Source organism: Salvia splendens, chromosome 2 (assembly GCF_004379255.2).
Source record: "Salvia splendens isolate huo1 chromosome 2, SspV2, whole genome shotgun sequence".
NCBI classification, from domain to species: Eukaryota; Viridiplantae; Streptophyta; class Magnoliopsida; order Lamiales; family Lamiaceae; genus Salvia; species Salvia splendens.
The window spans coordinates 5705266-5724719 of record NC_056033.1 but is presented as its reverse complement, the minus strand read 5'-3'; the positions used below and the strand labels follow the sequence as shown (position 1 = coordinate 5724719).

The 19454-nt window shown below is 37.0% G+C and overlaps 2 protein-coding genes across 5 annotated transcripts; both read left to right on the top strand.

The window, feature by feature from the left end:
• Positions 1-5934: 5934 nt before the first annotated feature.
• LOC121763952 (kelch-like protein 3) lies at positions 5935-11343 on the top strand. Of its 3 annotated transcripts, none has more exons than XM_042160052.1 (11): positions 5935-6072; positions 6851-7063; positions 7233-7414; positions 7527-8120; positions 8217-8294; positions 9537-9864; positions 9940-10139; positions 10502-10578; positions 10663-10764; positions 10881-11067; positions 11142-11343. In XM_042160052.1, exons 2-11 carry the CDS (start codon positions 6901-6903, stop codon positions 11238-11240), a joined length of 2010 nt encoding a protein of 669 aa, XP_042015986.1. In that variant the 5' UTR covers positions 5935-6072; positions 6851-6900; the 3' UTR covers positions 11241-11343. The 3 variants fall into 3 exon arrangements, with proteins under 3 accessions (XP_042015986.1, XP_042015981.1, XP_042015990.1); XM_042160047.1 differs by having other exon boundaries at positions 5984-6072; positions 6884-7063; XM_042160056.1 differs by having other exon boundaries at positions 6003-6072; positions 6887-7063.
• A 745-nt stretch (positions 11344-12088) lies between these two features.
• LOC121760083 (macrophage migration inhibitory factor homolog) lies at positions 12089-14014 on the top strand. Of its 2 annotated transcripts, XM_042155688.1 has the most exons (4): positions 12089-12304; positions 13308-13508; positions 13593-13651; positions 13781-14014. In XM_042155688.1, exons 1-3 carry the CDS (start codon positions 12194-12196, stop codon positions 13644-13646), a joined length of 366 nt encoding a protein of 121 aa, XP_042011622.1. In that variant the 5' UTR covers positions 12089-12193; the 3' UTR covers positions 13647-13651; positions 13781-14014. The 2 variants fall into 2 exon arrangements, with proteins under 2 accessions (XP_042011622.1, XP_042011630.1); XM_042155696.1 differs by lacking the exon at positions 13593-13651 and having other exon boundaries at positions 12100-12304.
• The last annotated feature ends 5440 nt before the right edge of the window (positions 14015-19454 follow it).

Below are 19454 nucleotides of genomic sequence, written 5' to 3'. Positions count from 1 at the left end.
CAAAAAGCCTATTATTTATTACTCCATTAAACGGTGTGAATGTGATCGCGTAATTTTCGAGTTTTAAAGCACTGGAAATCATGAAATTATTGCCGCTTTTCTTAAACGCTTTTTGACTTACAGCATTTGTTTTTGACTAAAAGGAAAGTTTAGGAAACTCATGATATTGGGCGATGCCTTTTTCTCGGTGACTGGTCACGAGAGTTTTACTCCCTTCATCCCATGTTTACACATTTTTCGTTTTAAGTCATAAATTTGAGATTGATTTGTTAATGTAATTAAATTAGAATTTAAAGTGTAACGAAACATCACTTAATAAAAGACCTTTTAACTTAATCTAACATATTAATAAAATACATTAATTCTAACTTCGACTAGAAATAGTGTAAGTAGTTTGTGAGAAGCTGAAATTGAACAGTGCAAGTAACATGAGACAGACAGAGTATTAACTTTAGAATATGCATTTTATATTTAATACAAATAAAGCAATAACAATAATCAACTTATACAGATAGTAGCATATAAAATATGTTATACCAATACAATTATACTATAAGTTAATAATTTCACCAAACAACTTACAAATAAAAATACATAATTAAAAAACTAATTATAAAAAATACATAAACCGATTCAAATTAATATTTACAAATAAATCAAAATTCATGTTAATAAAAAGTTAAAAAAATATACTATTATAATTTAAATGAAAACAATTGGTGGAGACAATTTAGAGTGAGAAAATTAAAGTGAGAATTTTAGGACTCGAAAAGTGTAAGAATGTATATATATATACAGACAAAAGGAAAATAATTCTACTAGTAAATAAAAAACCAAAAAGATTCAAATGGGTGGCCACATGCGAAAGCTTAAATTTAACTTGTTTGCATGAGCTACCCCAATTTGATAGAGGCCCACGGATCGGCCTATTTTGTGCATATCTGATTAAGAAGTGGGCTAAAGCCCATTTAAGTTTATGGATGCAATTGATATTATGTAACAATATAGTAGTACTAGCTAGTATCAAGAAGATAACTCATGCATGTTAATTAGCACAAGATTATCTTCTCGAAAGCGCTTAAATATTTCATAAAAAGTACTACTGTTTCTCCAATATTTTATGCATCAAACAAATGATATACTTGTGATAAAGTTTGTATCAGTCCATTCTAAATTTAACCATTTTCCAGCCAGCACAATAATTAAGAAAGTACTCCATTTATGAAAGTTGTGAGTAGTACTTTTTTGGATTCACTCTAGTATAAATTGGACGATTGAATGAGCTAGTCAGCTATAGGTAATATAGACTATTGGCCTTTAGAATATACCCATAGCTTCTTGTTTACTTACCAAATTATTTCCACAATTATTCTAAATCAACCTCTTTTCAAAATGCTCAATTTCAGCAATTTTATAGGCGTACTATAATTTAAATTAGGTATGATAATATGATACTTTTTGACATAATACGAAAACACGATATAAACACAAAATGTTAATAAGTTATGATCAAATCTTATTGCATTTATGTCCTTATATGATAATTTTAGATTGAGTTCGAACTAGATTCTTGTAATCATTACTCACTCCGTCTCAGTTTAAGAGTAAGATTTAGTTATGACACATGTTTTAAGAAATTGGTGGAGTGTGTAATAAATGAAGTGAGGTAGTGGTTGTTGGAGTGTCTAAGACCATCCACAACGCGTCTCGCGCCGGGCTCGCGTCTCGTCTCGGAGAGACGAGACCCCCGCGAGACGCATTGCAGCGGCCATCTCGTCTCCAGCTCGCGACCGGCTAGTCGCGTAGCTCGTCTCGGAGAGACACGAGACGAGCTGTCTCGCCACGCGCCCGAGACACGTGGCATGTCCCCATGCGTGCGTGACGCCCACTCGCTGGCCCGCGAGTGGGCGTCGTCACTGATGACGCAATAATTCATTTTTTTAAAAAAAAAATCGATTTTTAATAAAAAATTTTTTTTTTTTTCAAACGGTAATATTACCGTTAAATATTTATTTTCATTTTTTAAATTTTTAATTTTTTTACTCTATAAATAATTCTATTCCATACTCATTTCAAACACAAACACACATCTATTCCTCTCAAATCCTCTCTATCACTCCAATTTTCATCTTCAATCAACTCAAACAAATGGATCCTTTTGAGCAAATGCGCCAATTAATGGAACAATCACTCGAAGAAGATCGACGACGAGAGGCGGAGGAAGCCGCACCACCCCCACGACGCTCCCGGAAGTACATCAATCGGAACCGGGAGGAAGCCGCCGCACGGTTAGTACGCGACTACTTCTGCGATAACCCGATTTGGGGAGATACCTATTTCCGTCGCCGTTTCCGCATGCGGAAACCGCTATTTCTCCACATAGCGAATACTTTGGCGGCCAGGGAGGAGTTCTTCCGAGAAGGGTTCGACGCGGTCGGTCGTCCCAGCCACACGACGCTGCAGAAATGTACTGCAGCCATCCGGCAGCTTGCGACTGGACAAACGGCCGACATATTCGACGAATACCTGCACATCGGAGACAGTACTGGGCGCTTGTGCTTGCTCAACTTCTGCAGAGGCGTCCGGGCAGCCTTCAGTGACGAATTTCTCCGGAGGCCAACCACGGAGGATTGTCAGTTCCTCCTCAACCTGCACGAACAAGTGCACGGATTCCCCGGGATGCTTGGCAGTGTCGATTGCATGCACTGGCAATGGAAGAATTGCCCGGTGGCTTGGAGGGGTTCCTACACGAGCGGCCACAAAGGCACCCACCCAACCGTTGTACTCGAGGCCGTTGCCGACTACCGACTTTGGATCTGGCACGCGTACTTCGGGGTCCCTGGCTCGAACAACGACGTAAACGTGCTCCAACAGTCCGACCTCTTTACCGAAGTTTTGGATGGTAAAGCGCCGGCCATCAACTTCGTCGCCAACAACCGACGGTATAAAATGGGGTACTATCTCGCCGACGGCATCTACCCGAAGTGGCCGACCTTCGTGAAGACGTGCGGCAGGCCAGCGAACCCAAATCAGGCTCTTTTTGCGCAGAAACAGGAGGCTGCGCGCAAGGATGTGGAGAGGGCGTTCGGGGTTCTCCAAGCGCGCTTCAACATCATCAAAGCCCCGGCTCGTTCGTGGTTCATGGAGAGCATGGTCGACATCATGTATACGTGCATAATCTTGCACAACATGATTGTCCGAGACGAAGGACCCGATGCCGGAAATTGGTTCGACCCCGAATCCCCCGGAAGCTCAACTGCAAGTAGTCCGCCGCGAAGTGGAGCGCATCCATCTATACAAGAACGGTTGGCTATTCGGGCAAGGACACGCGACTCTAGCGCCCACACCCAACTCCAAGAGGATCTAATTGAGCACATTTGGGAAAACTTTGGCGGAGAATATTAAATTATGTCATTTTTATTTTTTTAGAATTTTAATTATGTCTTCGCTTTTTTAATGTTAAGTTGTAATATTGTTTTAATTTTAATAAAGTGTGTTTGTTTAAATTGAATTGGGTTTTAAAAAAAATTATAAATTAAATTGAATGAATAGTAATTAAGAGACGGTATAGAGACGGTTAAGAGACGGAGCGTTGCAGCCTCCGTCTCTTAGTTAAGAGATGGAGGAAAAAAGGACAGTGGGGCCCTCAAATAGTGCTCAAATAGTAGTTAAGAGACGGTTTAAGAGACGGTATAGAGACAGCGTTGTGGATGGCCTAATAATTGAAGTGAGGTAGTGGAAAATGAGATCATTTTGACTTTTTGTATGCTTAGAATTTTGTTTTGTTTTATTTTTATGAAAGTAATGGCAATGACATTTGAGTGTAAATTTGATGAATAATGAGGTTAAATTTTATGTCCAAATATGGTAGATTCTAAATGTGATTCTTAAACTGAGATGGACTTAAATAGCAAAATGTGACTCTTAAACTAGGACGGCGGGAGTATTATTTTATTTACTCCTATTTTGTTTTTTTATTTTATGACTTTTACTAGTAGAACTATAAGTAGGTCATCATTTGTTGAGTCTATGTTGCTATCGTGCAATGTTGGTCTATGTCACTATCGTGCCATGTAGGTTCGTGTCGTTGTCGAGTCATTATTCTCTATGTTGCTATCATGCCATGTTGGATTCATGTCGTTGTTAGGTCATTAATCTATAGTTATTGTGTCATGTCAACACGACTGGGATTATGTCGCAACGAGTTTGTGTCGTGTTCATTTTTTAATATAGCAAACCGGGTTAATGCCAGTCTTACAATTTCGATAATATATTGTATTCAAATTTGATCTTAACAAATTGAATTGTTATTGGATCGACTCGATAACAACCCAATCCGCACCGTTATAATTTAATTCTACAATTTTTCAGTATATAATGTCATAAAGAGGAAATCGGGTTTATAGGCTACTTTGCCTTTAAAATAACGTAAATGTACCAATTTTGTTATCTATTCCATAAATGGGAAAAACGCCACTCTCGTTGGCGTGTTTTAAGTGAAAACGCCACCCGTATTGGCGTTTTACAACGTATGTGTCGTCGTATTGCATGTACGTTGAAAGACGCCGACGTGGTTGGCGTTTGAACGAAAAACGCCAATCCCACTGGCGTGTTTTAAAAAACGCCAATTCAGTGGCGTTTTTCATGCCTTCCGCCGTGAAAAAAAGGCCAAAAATTATCCCAAGTTATACACGCCAATGGGATTGGCGTGTTTCAACCTTTCAAGGCAAACTTTCGTTCAGGCATTTCATCAAACACTTGGAGAGCAGGTATGTGTAAATTAGGTAGTGATCATCTTTCTCTGTGTTTGGTGGCAGTTTTTGCTTTTTGAAAGTGATCTCTGTACTAGATATAGTGTAGAGCAGGTATGCATAGTGATGATGCTCATGGTTTCTAAACTGTCCGGTTCTGGTTCATAACCGCTGGTCCGGTTAAAACCGAGCACCACTAGGTATGCATAGGGATTGTTTGGCGTTTTCACTACTCTGCTCAGATCTTTCTGTGTTGAATTCTTTCATGGAAGCTAGGAGGCTTGAAAAGATTGCCTCTGCATTGTAGTCCTGTGATACTGTGACCTAAGCACGGATGTCAAAATGCTGCACCATAAGTGGATCATCGTAAGCACACTTTGCAAGAGTAGTTTTACCAATGCCCCCCATTCCAACGATTGAAATAACTTGTAAATTGGATGATTATCCACAGAGTCGTGACTTTATTTCCACCAAACCTTCATGTAAACCAACCATATATTCAATCTTCGTAACTGGAGCAAGTCTAGAAGGCGAACCTGCTACGGAAGAATCACCATGTTGCGCTGCATCTGAGCTATTATTTTGAACCAACTGTTTGATGAAATGCCTGAACGAAAGTTTGCCCTCCAAGTGTTTGATGAAATGCCTGAACGAAAGTTTGCCTTGAAAGGTTGAAACACGCCAATCCCATTGGCGTGTATAACTTGGGATAATTTTTTGCCTTTTTTTCACGGCGGAAGGCATGAAAAACGCCACCGAATTGGCGTTTTTTAAAACACGCCAGTGGGATTGGCGTTTTTCGTTCAAACGCCAACCACGACGTACATGCAATACGACGACACATACGTTGTAAAACGCCAATACGGGTGGCGTTTTCACTTAAAACACGCCAACGAGAGTGGCGTTTTTCCCATTTATGGAATAGATAACAAAATGAGTACATTTACGTTATTTTAAAGGCAAAGTAGCCTATAAACCCGATTTCCTCATGTCATAAACCTATTGAGTTGTTATTGAATTACCGTATAATAAGTAATAACCGAATCCGTAACATCCTAATTTTTTTCTACAACTTTATACTAAAATATAATATCAGAAACATGTTTTCGAATTTTTCATAATCTTTGATTTTGACACGATTTCATAAGCGTAACATTTGAATCACAGCCATTGATATTTGATGGATGAATCGTCTCTGTAAAACCTTTTTATTTATAGGGAAAAACCCAAGCCCGAATTAAATGCAACACAAACACACGCCACTCCATTTCGCGCTACTCTCTCTCCCTCTCTCACAATTGCACAGTAGCTTCATTTGAAGGTATGCCCTCATCTCATCGTTTTGCCTTTTCTGCATGCCACAACTCTCTCTCGCGCGCACACACACAAGCACAAAACTGTACAATTAAAACAATGTATGTATTCGGATCAGTTTATCGTGGATTATCGATTTTTAGTTTTCTTGTATTTGAATTTTTTTGGGTGTTTTCCTATTCTTTTGTTTCGAATCTTTATTTTTGTGTTGGAATGGGGTTGCCTGATCCTATTTTGCCAATTCGTCATCTTTTGTGAAAGAAATGGGGTTTGGAACTCGGGATGAGTAAGTTTCCTTTCTCGAATCACAATAATGTACATGTATTGCTAGATTGTAGCAGATTGTAGGACTTGTTAATGAGTTAATTGGTTCCACAGAATGTCATTTTCCCTGTGTGAGGCAAAATTTGCCCATTTTGTGTTGTTATTGAAGGGGACGCATTGTTTCTTTCTTTTTTAGGATTGTGATTATAACATATCATGGTGTACATAATTCTTTATGATTAGAAACTGTAATTACAGTTTCTGGTGAAGTTTTTACTAGTTTTTTTCAGCCTGTATTGGAGAGGCCTTTCCTTTAGAATTCTTGCCTATGGCTGCATTGGTCTATTCTTTCCACTTAAGTTTTATAGCATCCAATAAGCATTTTCGTATATGTACTGAGTTCAGGATACTTACCACCAATATTCATGCTGTATGTATAAGTATTGAGTTCAGGATACTTAGTACTTACCACCAATCTCCACTGTTAATGTATATTGATTTAGAACTTTTCCAATTTTCAGCTGGCGTTTTGATATTCATCATATTTCTTTCAGAAGATTGCCATAGCAGAATGGTAGTTGGAAGGACCGCACAGACATATTTTCCTAAAGAAAGTTTTCCGATGGCATTGAATGGGAAATGGGCAAGAAACTTGAGTAAGAACCAGCTTGGAAGCGTCATATTTGGCTGCACAAAACAAACCATGGATGAGTGTCTCACCAAACAACTCTTCGGTTAGTCTTTTCGATATCTCTTTCTCTTCAGGCTTGCCTTGCACAGACACCATTATCATCATACAGTCTTTAATTTGCCAAATACAAAAATACTCGGATATTAATCATACTATAACTTGATGATAGAGTTGGTACGTACTTGCACTCAATTTGTTTCCGTGGTTGGTAGGTCTGCCAGCACCACACTTTTCATACGTAAAGAACATCGAGCCAGGTTTACCACTTTTTCTGTTCAACTACAGCGAGAGAAAACTTCATGGTATCTATGAAGCTGTTGGCTCAGGTAAAATGAATATTGATCCATATGCTTGGACAATAGATGGTTCAGAAAGAACAAGGTATCAAGCTCAGGTATTACTTGGGAATCTGGTCAAATCTAATTGCTCTACGTTATTTTCAACATGTTCTTGATTTCCTTTCTGAGTAAGGCAAAGTACTTACTCTTTTCTGTTATTGGATTCAGGTTCAAGTACGCCTGCGCTTGCAGTGCCAAGCCCTTACTGAAATTCAGTTCAAGCTATCCATTTTTGACAACTATTACGGTCAGAGTCATTTCCGGTTTGAGTTGGATCATGCCCAAACAAGCAGATTGATCTCCCAGTTCTCCTCTCAAGCAGTTGCTCCTAGGATCAGTATAAAACCAAATCCCCCAATTTGGACTGCAAAGCAGATGTTCCCCTCTACCAACAAGATAAAAAAAAGTGGAGCTTCTGAGCCACCGACTTTGGCTGATAATTTTTCCAACTACGACGATTCTCTTTCTACATCCACGACTTCAGATAACTCAATCTCTCTGAATGGAAACAAACAACTGATGGGGGGAGCCATCCAAGGGGAACAATTTGATGAAAAAGATCTTATCCTCATGAAAATAAAGGAACTAGCTCTCAGCAGTAAATTTACAGATGCTAATTTGATATCTGGTTCGGTAGGAGAGACATCCACAAGTGATGATGGTTTGCAGTGTGAAACTCGTGATGACCACCAGGTGACTCTGGGAAAGAGGAATAGTGGATGTTCTTCCGATCAATTTGATTCCCTTGCACTTGTTGAGAAGGTACTTTCACTGCATGCACACAAAGATCTGGTCAGTTAATTAGTTTAACCAACCAGTATACTACATATCTGACACTCACATTTATGTCCATTGCAGTTGTACATGGAAATTGAAGAGCTAAAGACTTTTAAGCTAGAACAAATTACGAAGACAGAGAGTTTGGCAAATAAGCTGGTAATGTTTTTCCTTTCTGTAACATTTTCTTTTGAAATGTTTGGTATGTTTTTATAAGTTTGCGCCTTTCATACTTGGTTTGGTCTCAGTACAATGTTAAAATAAAAATGTTTCATGTTTGGTGTTACTGCCCTTGTGAATCTGATTCCTGGCAATGCTGAGCCGTCGCAAGGTATTCCATTGTTTGCAGGGGACCTATGTGATTCTGTTGAGTGAGTAAATTCAAGTTCATATAATCTTCATAGTTTGCGTATTAATTGAATCTTAATGCTTAAACGAATGACATCTAGTCACATAACAATGACATGTGTTTGATTTAGATTTGATTTGGTCAATGATTCAGACCACTGTTTGCTCTGCATACTTTAGTGAAGTCTGGGTAGTAAAGTGTGCTATACTCTTACTTTGTTTACCTGGAATGTAAATACTTCCATTTTTTCCCTGAACAGAGGATAATAATGTTGCATTGCAAACCCGTCCCATCTCAAATATGTAACTAGGTTTATATTTGTTAACACAGTTGAGCTAAAAAGTACGTATGTGCTTAAAACTTTAGAAGGAAAAGGACAAAAGGACAGGAGAAAGAGCGATGAAGTCTGTTAAATAAAGATAAATAGATTCCACATACACGTCGTACAGAGCTTCAAGTCCTTGTTTTGTACTCCCTTCGTCTCATAATAGATGGCACACTTGAGGATTGGCATGAGATTTTAGGTGATGTTGTTTTATGTGTTAGGTGGAGAGAGAAAATAGTATATTTATATTAACGTGAGAGGGAGCTTTTTCCAAAAAAGGAATTGTGACATCTTTTGTGGGACAAACTAAAATGGAAAGTGTGACATCTATTATGGGACGGAGGGAGTACTAGATGCTATTACTGATGAAATGCAACTATAATTTCAGTTTTCATTTTGATGCTAATGGGACTTCCTCAACATGAAAATTGAATATTACTATTTAAAGAGTTCTACAAGTTGGAAGAGTGTGACAATTCTCAAATTCTGGGCAGCTGAATCTTCAAGAATTTAATACTAGTATAAATTTATTTTTAACTTTGGACACCTCTGAACCTTTTGTTTTATTGCATGGCAAACAACGTATTGTGTTTTTCTTCACAGCAATGAAAATGCAAGTCTTTGGTGCTTTTTGTTTAAGATTAGGCTTTGTGCTTCTATTAGCTAATTTATTTTGTTGGGCTTTATTGGTAATATTTCCTAAACTTTATTTCCTCATACTTTACAGGTTGAGGCAGAGCAAGAAATTCTTCGATTGCAAAATAGATGCTCGGTGCTGGAGTACATGTCTGATGTTTCTGAGCAACCTGTGTATGCCCAAGAGCTTGTGGAGTTACCTGATGAATATCACTTAAATATAGACGAGTCAATATTGATAGTGGGTGGATATGATGGTGTATCTTGGTCATCAGCATTGCAGTCCTTCCTGCCTTCAAAAGACATCTTAAGATCTCTTAAGCCTATGTCTTCTGCTCGATGGAATGCCCCAGTCGTGGGATTTAATGGAGAACTCTATGTTTTTGGTGGTGGAAGTGGTTCTAAGTGGTATGATACAGGTACTGCTCATGCCTGCTCATCCTCCTCCTCCTCCTCTCTCTCTGTAATGACAATTGTACTCTCTTTATCTGCAGTTGAGTCCTATAACATTGTAAACAACGAGTGGACTCTGCGTCCTTCCCTGAACAAAGAAAGAGGCAGCTTAGCTGGTGCGGCTTTAAATAATAAAATATTTGCAATGGGTGGAGGAAATGCAATGGAGTTCTTCTCAGATGTAGAAATGTATGATCCGTTTGTCGGAAGGTGGATTCCTTCACGCTCGATGCTCCAAAAGGTTTTAGTCTATTCTCTTACTCCGGAAAGTATTTGTTGAGTTACTTGAGTAAGGAAGATAGAGTATACACAAAGCTTCTACAATTGATAAAAGCATCTATATTCTTCAGTTGCACTAATTCTTGTGACATCCGGTCAACAAAAATAATGATTAATCTAAACATGCTATGATGACATCATTTGCAACATGGTGGTTCCTTGATAGTTTGATGATCTTTGTTTATTATGCTCAATTTCAACGTCATGTAGTAAATGTGGTTGATTCTATGATACTATTAAACTCAGAAAACTTGATTAGGGGGTCTTAAAAACCTTATATAAACATGTATTCTTTCTCAATTCTCTGCCTCTTATTTTCAACAGCGGTATGCTCATGCTGCCGTGGAGCTGAATGGTGCACTCTATGCTGTTGGGGGATACGACGGACAAGAATATTTGAAGTAAGTCACGAACCTCTTTGTAACTGATCTTTCTTTTCACAGTTCATCTTCTTAAGAAAATTTATTTGAACGTGTGGTGTCTAGTTCTGCTGAAAGGTTTGACCCCAGAGAAAATTCATGGACCAGAATTGCGAGTATGGAAGCAAAAAGAGGCCTCCACTCACTTGTTGTAATGAATGAAAAGATGTATGTTCTCCACATGTGCTCCTTATGCTTGTTTCTAGTTTGGAGCTCGAGTTTTCTTATTCAAAATTCAGTGGCCTATAGTCTTGAGCTAAGATGATGTTATACTATGTTGGCAGATATGCGCTTGGTGGTTATGATGGAACAGCAATGACACCTAGTTTTGAGATATATGATCCTCGGCGTGGATCATGGATGACGGGAGAACCCATGAAGCAAGGCAGAGGCTACTTTGCTGCTGGTGTTCTTCACGAATCTATTTACGTTATTGGAGGGGTTGAGACTGATGAGCAAATCATCGAAACGGTATGCATTTAATCTGCTTATCTAACAGTGCTCTCTCTCTATCTCTCAACATGCCTTTTCTGATGCAATGACAGGTTGAGTGTTACAAGGAAGGTGCAGGTTGGGAATCTACAAACCTGAGGGCTGTAGGAAAGAGATGCTTTGCCTCAGCCATTGTTTTAGAAGGGAAATGAATCGATGTATTGAATGCTATGGAGTAATTTTTGAAATCCAATTCTATAGGAATTAGTTGATTTTACATATAAAATCTATGAATGAAATTTAGTTGCTTGGTCCCAGGAATATTGTGCTTTTCATAATTCGTGAACATGGCATAATCTTGAAAAGAGACGCATTATTCACTCACTTTTATCAAAACCCTGATAACAATTTTTAGCAGCAACTATGATTCAAGCATCTCTACTATGAAAAAAATGTCAATTGGGGGAAAAATTAAGTGTACCTTTGACTTTGATTTAAGATTGCCATTGATTTTAAGATAATGCGAATGAATATATGAAAAATTAGTTTGATTTAAGATTGCCATTGATTTTAAGAAAATGCGAATGAATATATGAAAAATTAGTTTTACTTTCTATTATTAATATATACTATGAGAACATTAACTTTCCAAAAAACTACTTAACGAGAATTTCTTAGTAGTGGTGCTAATTTTGTCCATAATTAGTGTTTTTTTGGGCCATCTAATTATTGACATTTCTAAGTTTCTCTCTCACATTAAATTAGGCCTATTCTACCATGATAGTTACAGTGTAATCTAATGATTTTAAAGACGAACTATGATCTAACATACCAAATATTTGAGAAAAATAAAAACTGAATAAGAGATAAGAATGAACACGGTCTCAATAATGGAAATTGATTGAGCAGCCCAAATATAATTAAGATTATATTTTCGCACTAATTTCTAATCAATAGTAGTATGCTTTTTAGCTGTTGGTAATATTATATATAAGAGAATAATTTAATATAGGAGTATTTGATTTTTGACAGTTTGCCAAATCCAAAATACTATTACTAGTAAATAGTAGTAAGGATAAAAGAGAGTAAAGGGTGTTTGAATCGAGTAGAGTGGATAACAAATTAGGGTTACAGAACGAGAGAAAGGAGAAACGAAGAAGAAACGATGCCGTGCTTGAACATTTCCACTAACGTGAGCCTCGAGGCCACCGATACTTCTGCCATACTCTCCGAAATCTCCTCCACCGTTGCCAAGCTCATCGGCAAACCCGAGGCTGTCTGTGTTTCTCTCTCTCGGTTTCCCCCCCTGCTAATTTCTGTTTTTATGTTGACGCTGAGCCTATTTTTTGTGTGGTTTCCGTTATGCTCCTAATTTGAATTTGCTTACATCCGCCATTTGATACTTAATTTTGTGTAGTTTTAAAGTTTCCTGCCAGATTAATGGTTATAGTGGAGTTTATTTGAATTTACTTTGTTGATTCTTGTGAAATGTGTGCTTAATTGTTTAGATGTTACAGTTTTAGCTAATTGAAGTGATGTGATAAATGATTATCTTAAGGATAAGAATCAGAGGTTATGCTGCTCATCACTAGATGAAATCCACCAAATATATACATGAAGTTAATTTACTGAAATGCTCAAAAAGAAGAGTTCAAAGAGATAGAAAACGTATCTTCAATTTTATTGGTGTAGTCTGATTGATTTTTCGTTTGTAGCCCTACTTTACAATTGGAACAGCCTTCCAAGCTTAGGAAATAAAAACAGAAGTCTGATTGTCATTAAAGATTAATTTATCCAAATTTTAACACTTTTAAAGCCTTGATCCAAATTTTAACAGAAGGATAAGATTTTATGGGTTCTAATCTGTACAATATAGGTTGTGTTGGGCACTTGGGCCATTGATCCACAGCAAGGTGATACTTTCCTATATTGGACTTAACTTCAACTTGACAATTAGCTTAACTAGGCTTAATAACAAAGTCGGATTTTGCTATAATTTGGAAGTCATCATGAGATATGCTTCTTCAAGTGCCACCAGCCGTCTGCAATACGGAGATTGGGTGTGAATCAGATAATCTGTATTGTTTGCTGTTTACCCAATTTTGTCATGTATGTTGACCGAACTCCAGAAGAATTATGGGCTTCGTATTCCAAAATGGGTTTTGATTACAGACTTTGAAAATATTGTTTAGCTGTTGTTGCGCTTGCTATTAGCTCAAATTGTGATTAGAAATAATTTTGAAAGAACTGATTATATTTGCCTTCCTGTGTAATTGCAGTATGTGATGGTTGTGTTAAAGGGATCTGTCCCCATATCATTTGGAGGGACAGAGCAGCCTGCTGCTTATGGGGAGCTTGTTTCAATTGGAGGCCTTAGTCCCGATGTCAACAAGAAAATCAGTGGTGCTATTGCCAACATACTCGAGACAAAGCTATCTGTGCCAAAAGCACGATACTTCCTCAAATTCTATGACACCAAGGCAAGAAAGCCCAACTTTGAACTTGTTAGAAATGGTGTTTCTGTGCTCTAGTATCTTATCATTGCAATCCTCCTGTGTGTTTAGGCCACTCAGAGCCAAGAATATGCACAATGTCTGCATGCTTTACACCAGTACTAGCTCATGTAAATGCACTTCCACTATTTAGACCCATATTCCATGAGCTGCCCTGCGCGTACTTATTAACTAACATAATATCGTTTGATCTTCATTTTTGCCGTAGTCCCTTGATGGCATAAACCTTTTTTTTTCAGGGTTCCAACTTTGGCTGGAATGGATCGACATTCTAGGTTCTTGCCTCTTTGAACTCCCTATATATGTGCATGGAAGCAGCTTCGGTGATTGCATCTTATCTTATGTATTTCGATTATGATTGACTCACTCGAGCATCAAATGATTGCTGCTATTCCTCTATTATCTTGTGGTGATTCAGCTTGTTAATGACCGAGTATTTTCAAGTATCTTATGTAAGAGTTCTAGTTATCGGAGGAGCTCTGTTCTTGAATTTGCTTCTACAGATATAGAAGGCAAATTTTAACTCAAGAAGCTAACTTGATATCATACCTAATGGAATTCAAATAATCCAGAACGCATCCTGTTAATAACAGTTCTAGGCATTAAAATTATCAAATAAAAAGAGCGGCTTTTACACTCATAAATCCTAGAAAAGAGAGAGTTGCAATAAACGTTGGTCATTGAGCCATTTATATTACTTGTGGAAAACTGTACATAGATACGAAGGGGAGCACAATGTCCATCCACGTTTAGCGTCATAACACACTTCCAACCACGTGCCATGTGACATATATGATGCAAATAACAATGCTATAATGCAAATAAACATTAATGAATACTATAATGGATTTATGAAGGTTGCACTATTAACTGTTTATTTTGCATTATAGACATTGACTTCAATAATGCAACAAAAACTATCTATTTTGCAATCTATCTATATATATTTTGCATTATAATGCTATTGTTTTGCATTATTATATGCCATGTGGCAGTACCAAGTGTCAGGTTAGATGTTATTAACATTAAATTGAGTTATTTTTTAAATGCTATGTTATAACATAAATCAAAATAAAATCTAAGAAATTCAATAGATTTTGGATTAAAGAGATCTTGACGCAATCTACAATTTCTATTATTGCATAATCAAGATCAAATCTCAGCAATTCAATATGCATTTTTTATGAATGAGATCATGATGCATGACAATGCAGATTTAATTACTTTGATAATAAAGCGATATCCGGTAATTTGTCATTTAACACGTGACAGCTGGCATAGGGGCGTGTACTCTAAAATATTCCAAAACTTTTAATTTCATTTAACTCACTAAATTTAAACTAATTTTTCATATACTAGTATCAAATTATAGTTCACCACAACTATACATGATTCATTAATGCCATTAAGTAAGATTTATTTGATGTGCTTGCGAATGATTCATTATTTTGGTGACGTATAATCTATTGTTATGCCGTTCATTTATTGTTGTGCTAAAGGAGATGATCAAAATAAAAATGTATTTAAATCCAGGAATGTAGACCAAATCTTGGCCCTAGGATTAGATGATCTAAGGGTCAATAATTAACCAAAAACAAGGACGGTCATAATTAAACAATTTTAGGTCATATTATAATATTTGAGTTTAATGTCATGCTAAGATCATTTTAGGTCATTGTTCCATATTTTTTAATGCAGACCACAGCTCTCCCGCTCCCGCACCGGAAGCGTACGCTGGAGACATCAAGCCAGAGTCAATGCGGCTGATTTGGATAGCAAGGAAGACTCAACAGGCGGAATGAGCGTAGGACAGAAAGCCGGCGTGGCAGTCGGAGTGATCACCGGAGCTTTCGTAGTCGGCGGCGACGTAGTGGTGTATAAGAAGCGGCAACAGAATATCCAGCTGTTGCAGTACGGGTACGCCGCCAGGAGAGAGATTATGTAGAATCACAATTTCAGATTTGTATCTTGATCACAATCAGAGCCGTTCGTCTATATATATATATATACATATACCAATTCAACTGCTTGTTTTTGTTACTCAATAAATTTGTTACTGTACTTCATTTCATTGGTTCAATAATTTGTTAATTTATTACTGCTTATTTACAAGGATTTGTTGCTAAGTTTTTGTAGTAATGTGTTAATCTCATAGTACAATTCTTGCATTTTATTTCATTTATTGATCTATTTTGTTCATATCAGTGAAGTAAAAACATGCTTAGAGTGATGCTTTCCACGGTTAGAGTGATGTTTCCGTGATATTTTCTTATAGTGATCTATTTTGTTCACATCAGTGAAGTAAAATCATGCTTAGAGTGATGTGTCCCACGGTTAAGTGATGTTTCTGTGATATATGCGTATAGTGATATATTTTGTTCACATCAGTGAAGTAAAAATATGCTTAGAGTGATGTGTTCAACGGCTAAGTGATGTTTTTGTGATATTTTCTTATAGTGATCTATTTTGTTCACATCAATGAAGTAAAAACATGCTTAGAGTGATGTGTTCCACTGTTAAGTGATGTTTATGTGATATATGCGTATAATGATCTATTTTCTTCATATCATTGAAGTAAAAATATGCTTAGAGTGATGTGTTCCACGGTTAATTGATGTTTCTGTCATATTTTCTTATAGTGATCTATTTTGTTCACATCAGTAAAGTAAAAACATTCTTAGAGTGATGTGTTCCACGGTTAAGTGATGTTTCTGTCATATTTTCTTATAGTGATCTATTTTGTTCACATCAGTAAAGTAAAAACATGCTTAGAGTGATGTGTTCCAATGTTAGAGTGATGTTTCTGTGATATTTTGTTATAGTGATCTATTTTGTTAACATCAGTGAGTAAAAACATGGTTAGAGTGATGTGTTCCACGGTTAGAGTGATGTTTCTTTGATATTTTGTTATAGTGATCTATTTTGTTAACATCAGTGAAGTAAAAACATGCTTAGAGTGATGTGTTCCAATGTTAGAGTGATGTTTCTTTGATATTTTGTTATAATGATCTATTTTTCTCATATCCATGAAGCACATCAAAAGTTGGATTATCTTACAAATGGTGATGTAATTAATAACTAATGACTATGAAGTATATATGACAACAACTAATTACATTTGATTACTGCTCAAAACATTATCCCCATTATCTCTAATCCCCCACTGGCATTTCAACAAACAGAATTTCGATCTGTGGCGCCAGCCAGAACACGCTCATCGATAGTGAATTTCCGGCGGGGCTGCTGCTCACGATGCCGATCCGCCTCCTCTCAACAAAGGTGGCGACGATCATCGTCGCTATGGAGAAGATCATGCCGATGCCGATCCTCTATAGGATGTCGATGCCCCTTTCGTTACTGGAGAAGCGGTGCAGGAAGGGGACAAGGAGCCTGTCGTAGATCGAAATGAAGATGACAAGGCTGATGGCAGCGGAGCCGTAGAAAGAGACTGGCGGGATCATGAAATCAGCGACGATGGTGCGGTTGAGGATGGTGCTCTACTTGACGAAGAATGTGGAGGATTGGGCTACGCAGATGCCGAAGGGGAGAGTCGTCATCCATATTGGGATCATGTTGATGATCAACTTCAACTCTTCCACTTTAGTTACGGCTGATAGACGCCATGGATTTGCCTTCGAAACATCATCATTTTCGATGATCGGGCTTTATCCAGAAACCTACATACCAAAATTCGATCTACGTGATGATTTATTTCGATCTAATTCTGCAAAATATGATCGGAACGCCGACCACAGCTCCGCCGCTGCCTTCGGCGCCGATCATGACGACCGCGATCGGCATCCCAGGGATTGCTCATTCTGCTCATAGGTTTCCATTGAGAGAGGAGAGTAGAGAAGAAGAAGCGCAGTGTGTTATGGAGAAACGATTCATTTTTCAAAATGAGTGTAATTGATTTTAACCCTAACTTTTGTAAATGACTATTTTACCCCACCTTATTATAGTGAACCAATTTAGCCCTTAATTTTCTTGATCATATGTTGAATGTCAGCCCTTAATTTTCTTGATCTTGTGGCTGAGATTTATTCTCTAGTTATATATTTAAGGGATGCTTGCCCTATATATATATAGAGTCGTGATCATATGATAACCCCTAAATATCGTAATAACCCTATAATCAAATCTGGACCACACATATTTCTAATCATGCGGTTGAGATTCAAACTTAGATTTACTTCATAAAAAAAACGCGGGGGTAAAACTGTCATTTCCCTCACTTAATTTCTGAATTTCGCCAAATATCACGTAAAATGATAAAATGATAGGTTTATTGCATAGAATGATAGTTTTGAGATTCAAACTTAGATTTACTTCATAAAAAAAGTGCGGGAGTAAAACTGTCATTTCCCTCATTTAATTTCTGAATTTCGCCAAATATCACGTAAAATGATAAAATGATAAAATGATATGTTTATTGCATAGAATGATAGTTTTGCCGGATAGAATGATACTCTGAGTTGATAAAATGATACTTTTGACTGACTGATAAAATGATAGGTTTATTGCATAGAATGATAGTTTTGCCGGATAGAATGATACTCATAAGTGAGTGACTGTTTAGGGTTTATTGCATAGAATGATAGTTTTGCCGGATAGAATGATACTCATAAGTGACTGACTAAAGTGAGTGACTGTTCATCGGAACTGTTATAGTCCGAATACTCATAAGTCCAATACCATTGACGTCCAATAGCTTTGATAGTAATGGCTGGATCTACTACTACCTCGTCCATTGAATATAAAAGAGCAAATGATGGTATAGCAATGAACATTAGGATGATACTAAGAAATAGGGTCCACAGAATCTCGATAGTAGTTCCATGAACAATCCTTTGAGGGATTGGATTTTTTGGATAGTGGAAGTGCCATAAAGCGCGAGCCAAGATCCACGATACGAAAACAAAAATCAGAATCAAAAAGAAAAAGATATCGTGATGTAAGTCTATAATTCCTTGCATCGTAGGTGTTGCTGCATCTTGAGATCCTAATTGCCATGGGGACTCTGAGTTGATAAAATGATACTTTTGACTGACTGATAAAATGATAGGTTTATTGCATAGAATGATAGTTTGGCTGGATAGAATGATACTCTGAGTTGATAAAATGATACTTTTGACTGACTGATAAAATGATAAAATGATATATGTTAGGTTTATTGCATAGAATGATAGTTTTTCCGGATAGAATGATACTCTGAGTTGATAAAATGATACTTTTAGCTTATAAATGTTAGGTTTACTGCATAAAATGATAGTTTTGCCGGATAGAATGATACTTTCAGCCGATGGAATGATAGTTTTACCGGGTAGAATGATAGGTATTTTTGGTGTATAAAATGACATTTTTGTTTAATAAAATGATACTTTTACCTGATAAAATGATAATCTAAGCGGATAAAATGACAGTAACCGTATAAAAATGATACTCTGAGTTGATAAAATGATACGTTTACTGCTTTGTAGGTTTGTATATTATGTATTGTGCCGATTATATTAGGTTTATTGCATAGAATGATAGTTTTGCCGGATAGAATGATGCTCTGAGTTGATAAAATGATACTTTTGACCGACTGATAAAATGATATATGTTAGGTTTATTGCATAGAATGATAGTTTTACCGGATAGAATGATACTCTGAGTTGATAAAATGATACTTTTGACTGGCTGCTAAAATGATAAAATGATAAAATGATATATGTTATGTTTATTGCATAGAATGATAGTTTTGTCGGATAGAATGATACTCTGAGTTGATAAAATGATACTTTTGACTGACTGATAAAATGATATATGTTAGGTTTATTGCAGAGAATGATAGTTTTGCCGGATAGAATGATACTCTGAGTTGATAAAATGATACTTTTGGCTGACTAATAAAATGAGCGAAATTCAGAA

Bases quoted from the DNA above. Each gene is read 5' to 3' on its own strand.
- LOC121763952 (XM_042160052.1), top strand. From the start codon at position 6,901: ATGGTAGTTGGAAGGACCGCACAGACATATTTTCCTAAAGAAAGTTTT. The intron at 10,140-10,501 runs GTTTTAGTCTAT...TATTTTCAACAG, and splicing joins CACGCTCGATGCTCCAAAAG to CGGTATGCTCATGCTGCCGT. The intron at 10,579-10,662 runs GTAAGTCACGAA...TGTGGTGTCTAG, and splicing joins GACGGACAAGAATATTTGAA to TTCTGCTGAAAGGTTTGACC.
- LOC121760083 (XM_042155688.1), top strand. From the start codon at position 12,194: ATGCCGTGCTTGAACATTTCCACTAACGTGAGCCTCGAGGCCACCGAT. The intron at 12,305-13,307 runs GTCTGTGTTTCT...GTGTAATTGCAG, and splicing joins TCATCGGCAAACCCGAGGCT to TATGTGATGGTTGTGTTAAA. The intron at 13,509-13,592 runs GCAAGAAAGCCC...CTGTGTGTTTAG, and splicing joins TCAAATTCTATGACACCAAG to GCCACTCAGAGCCAAGAATA.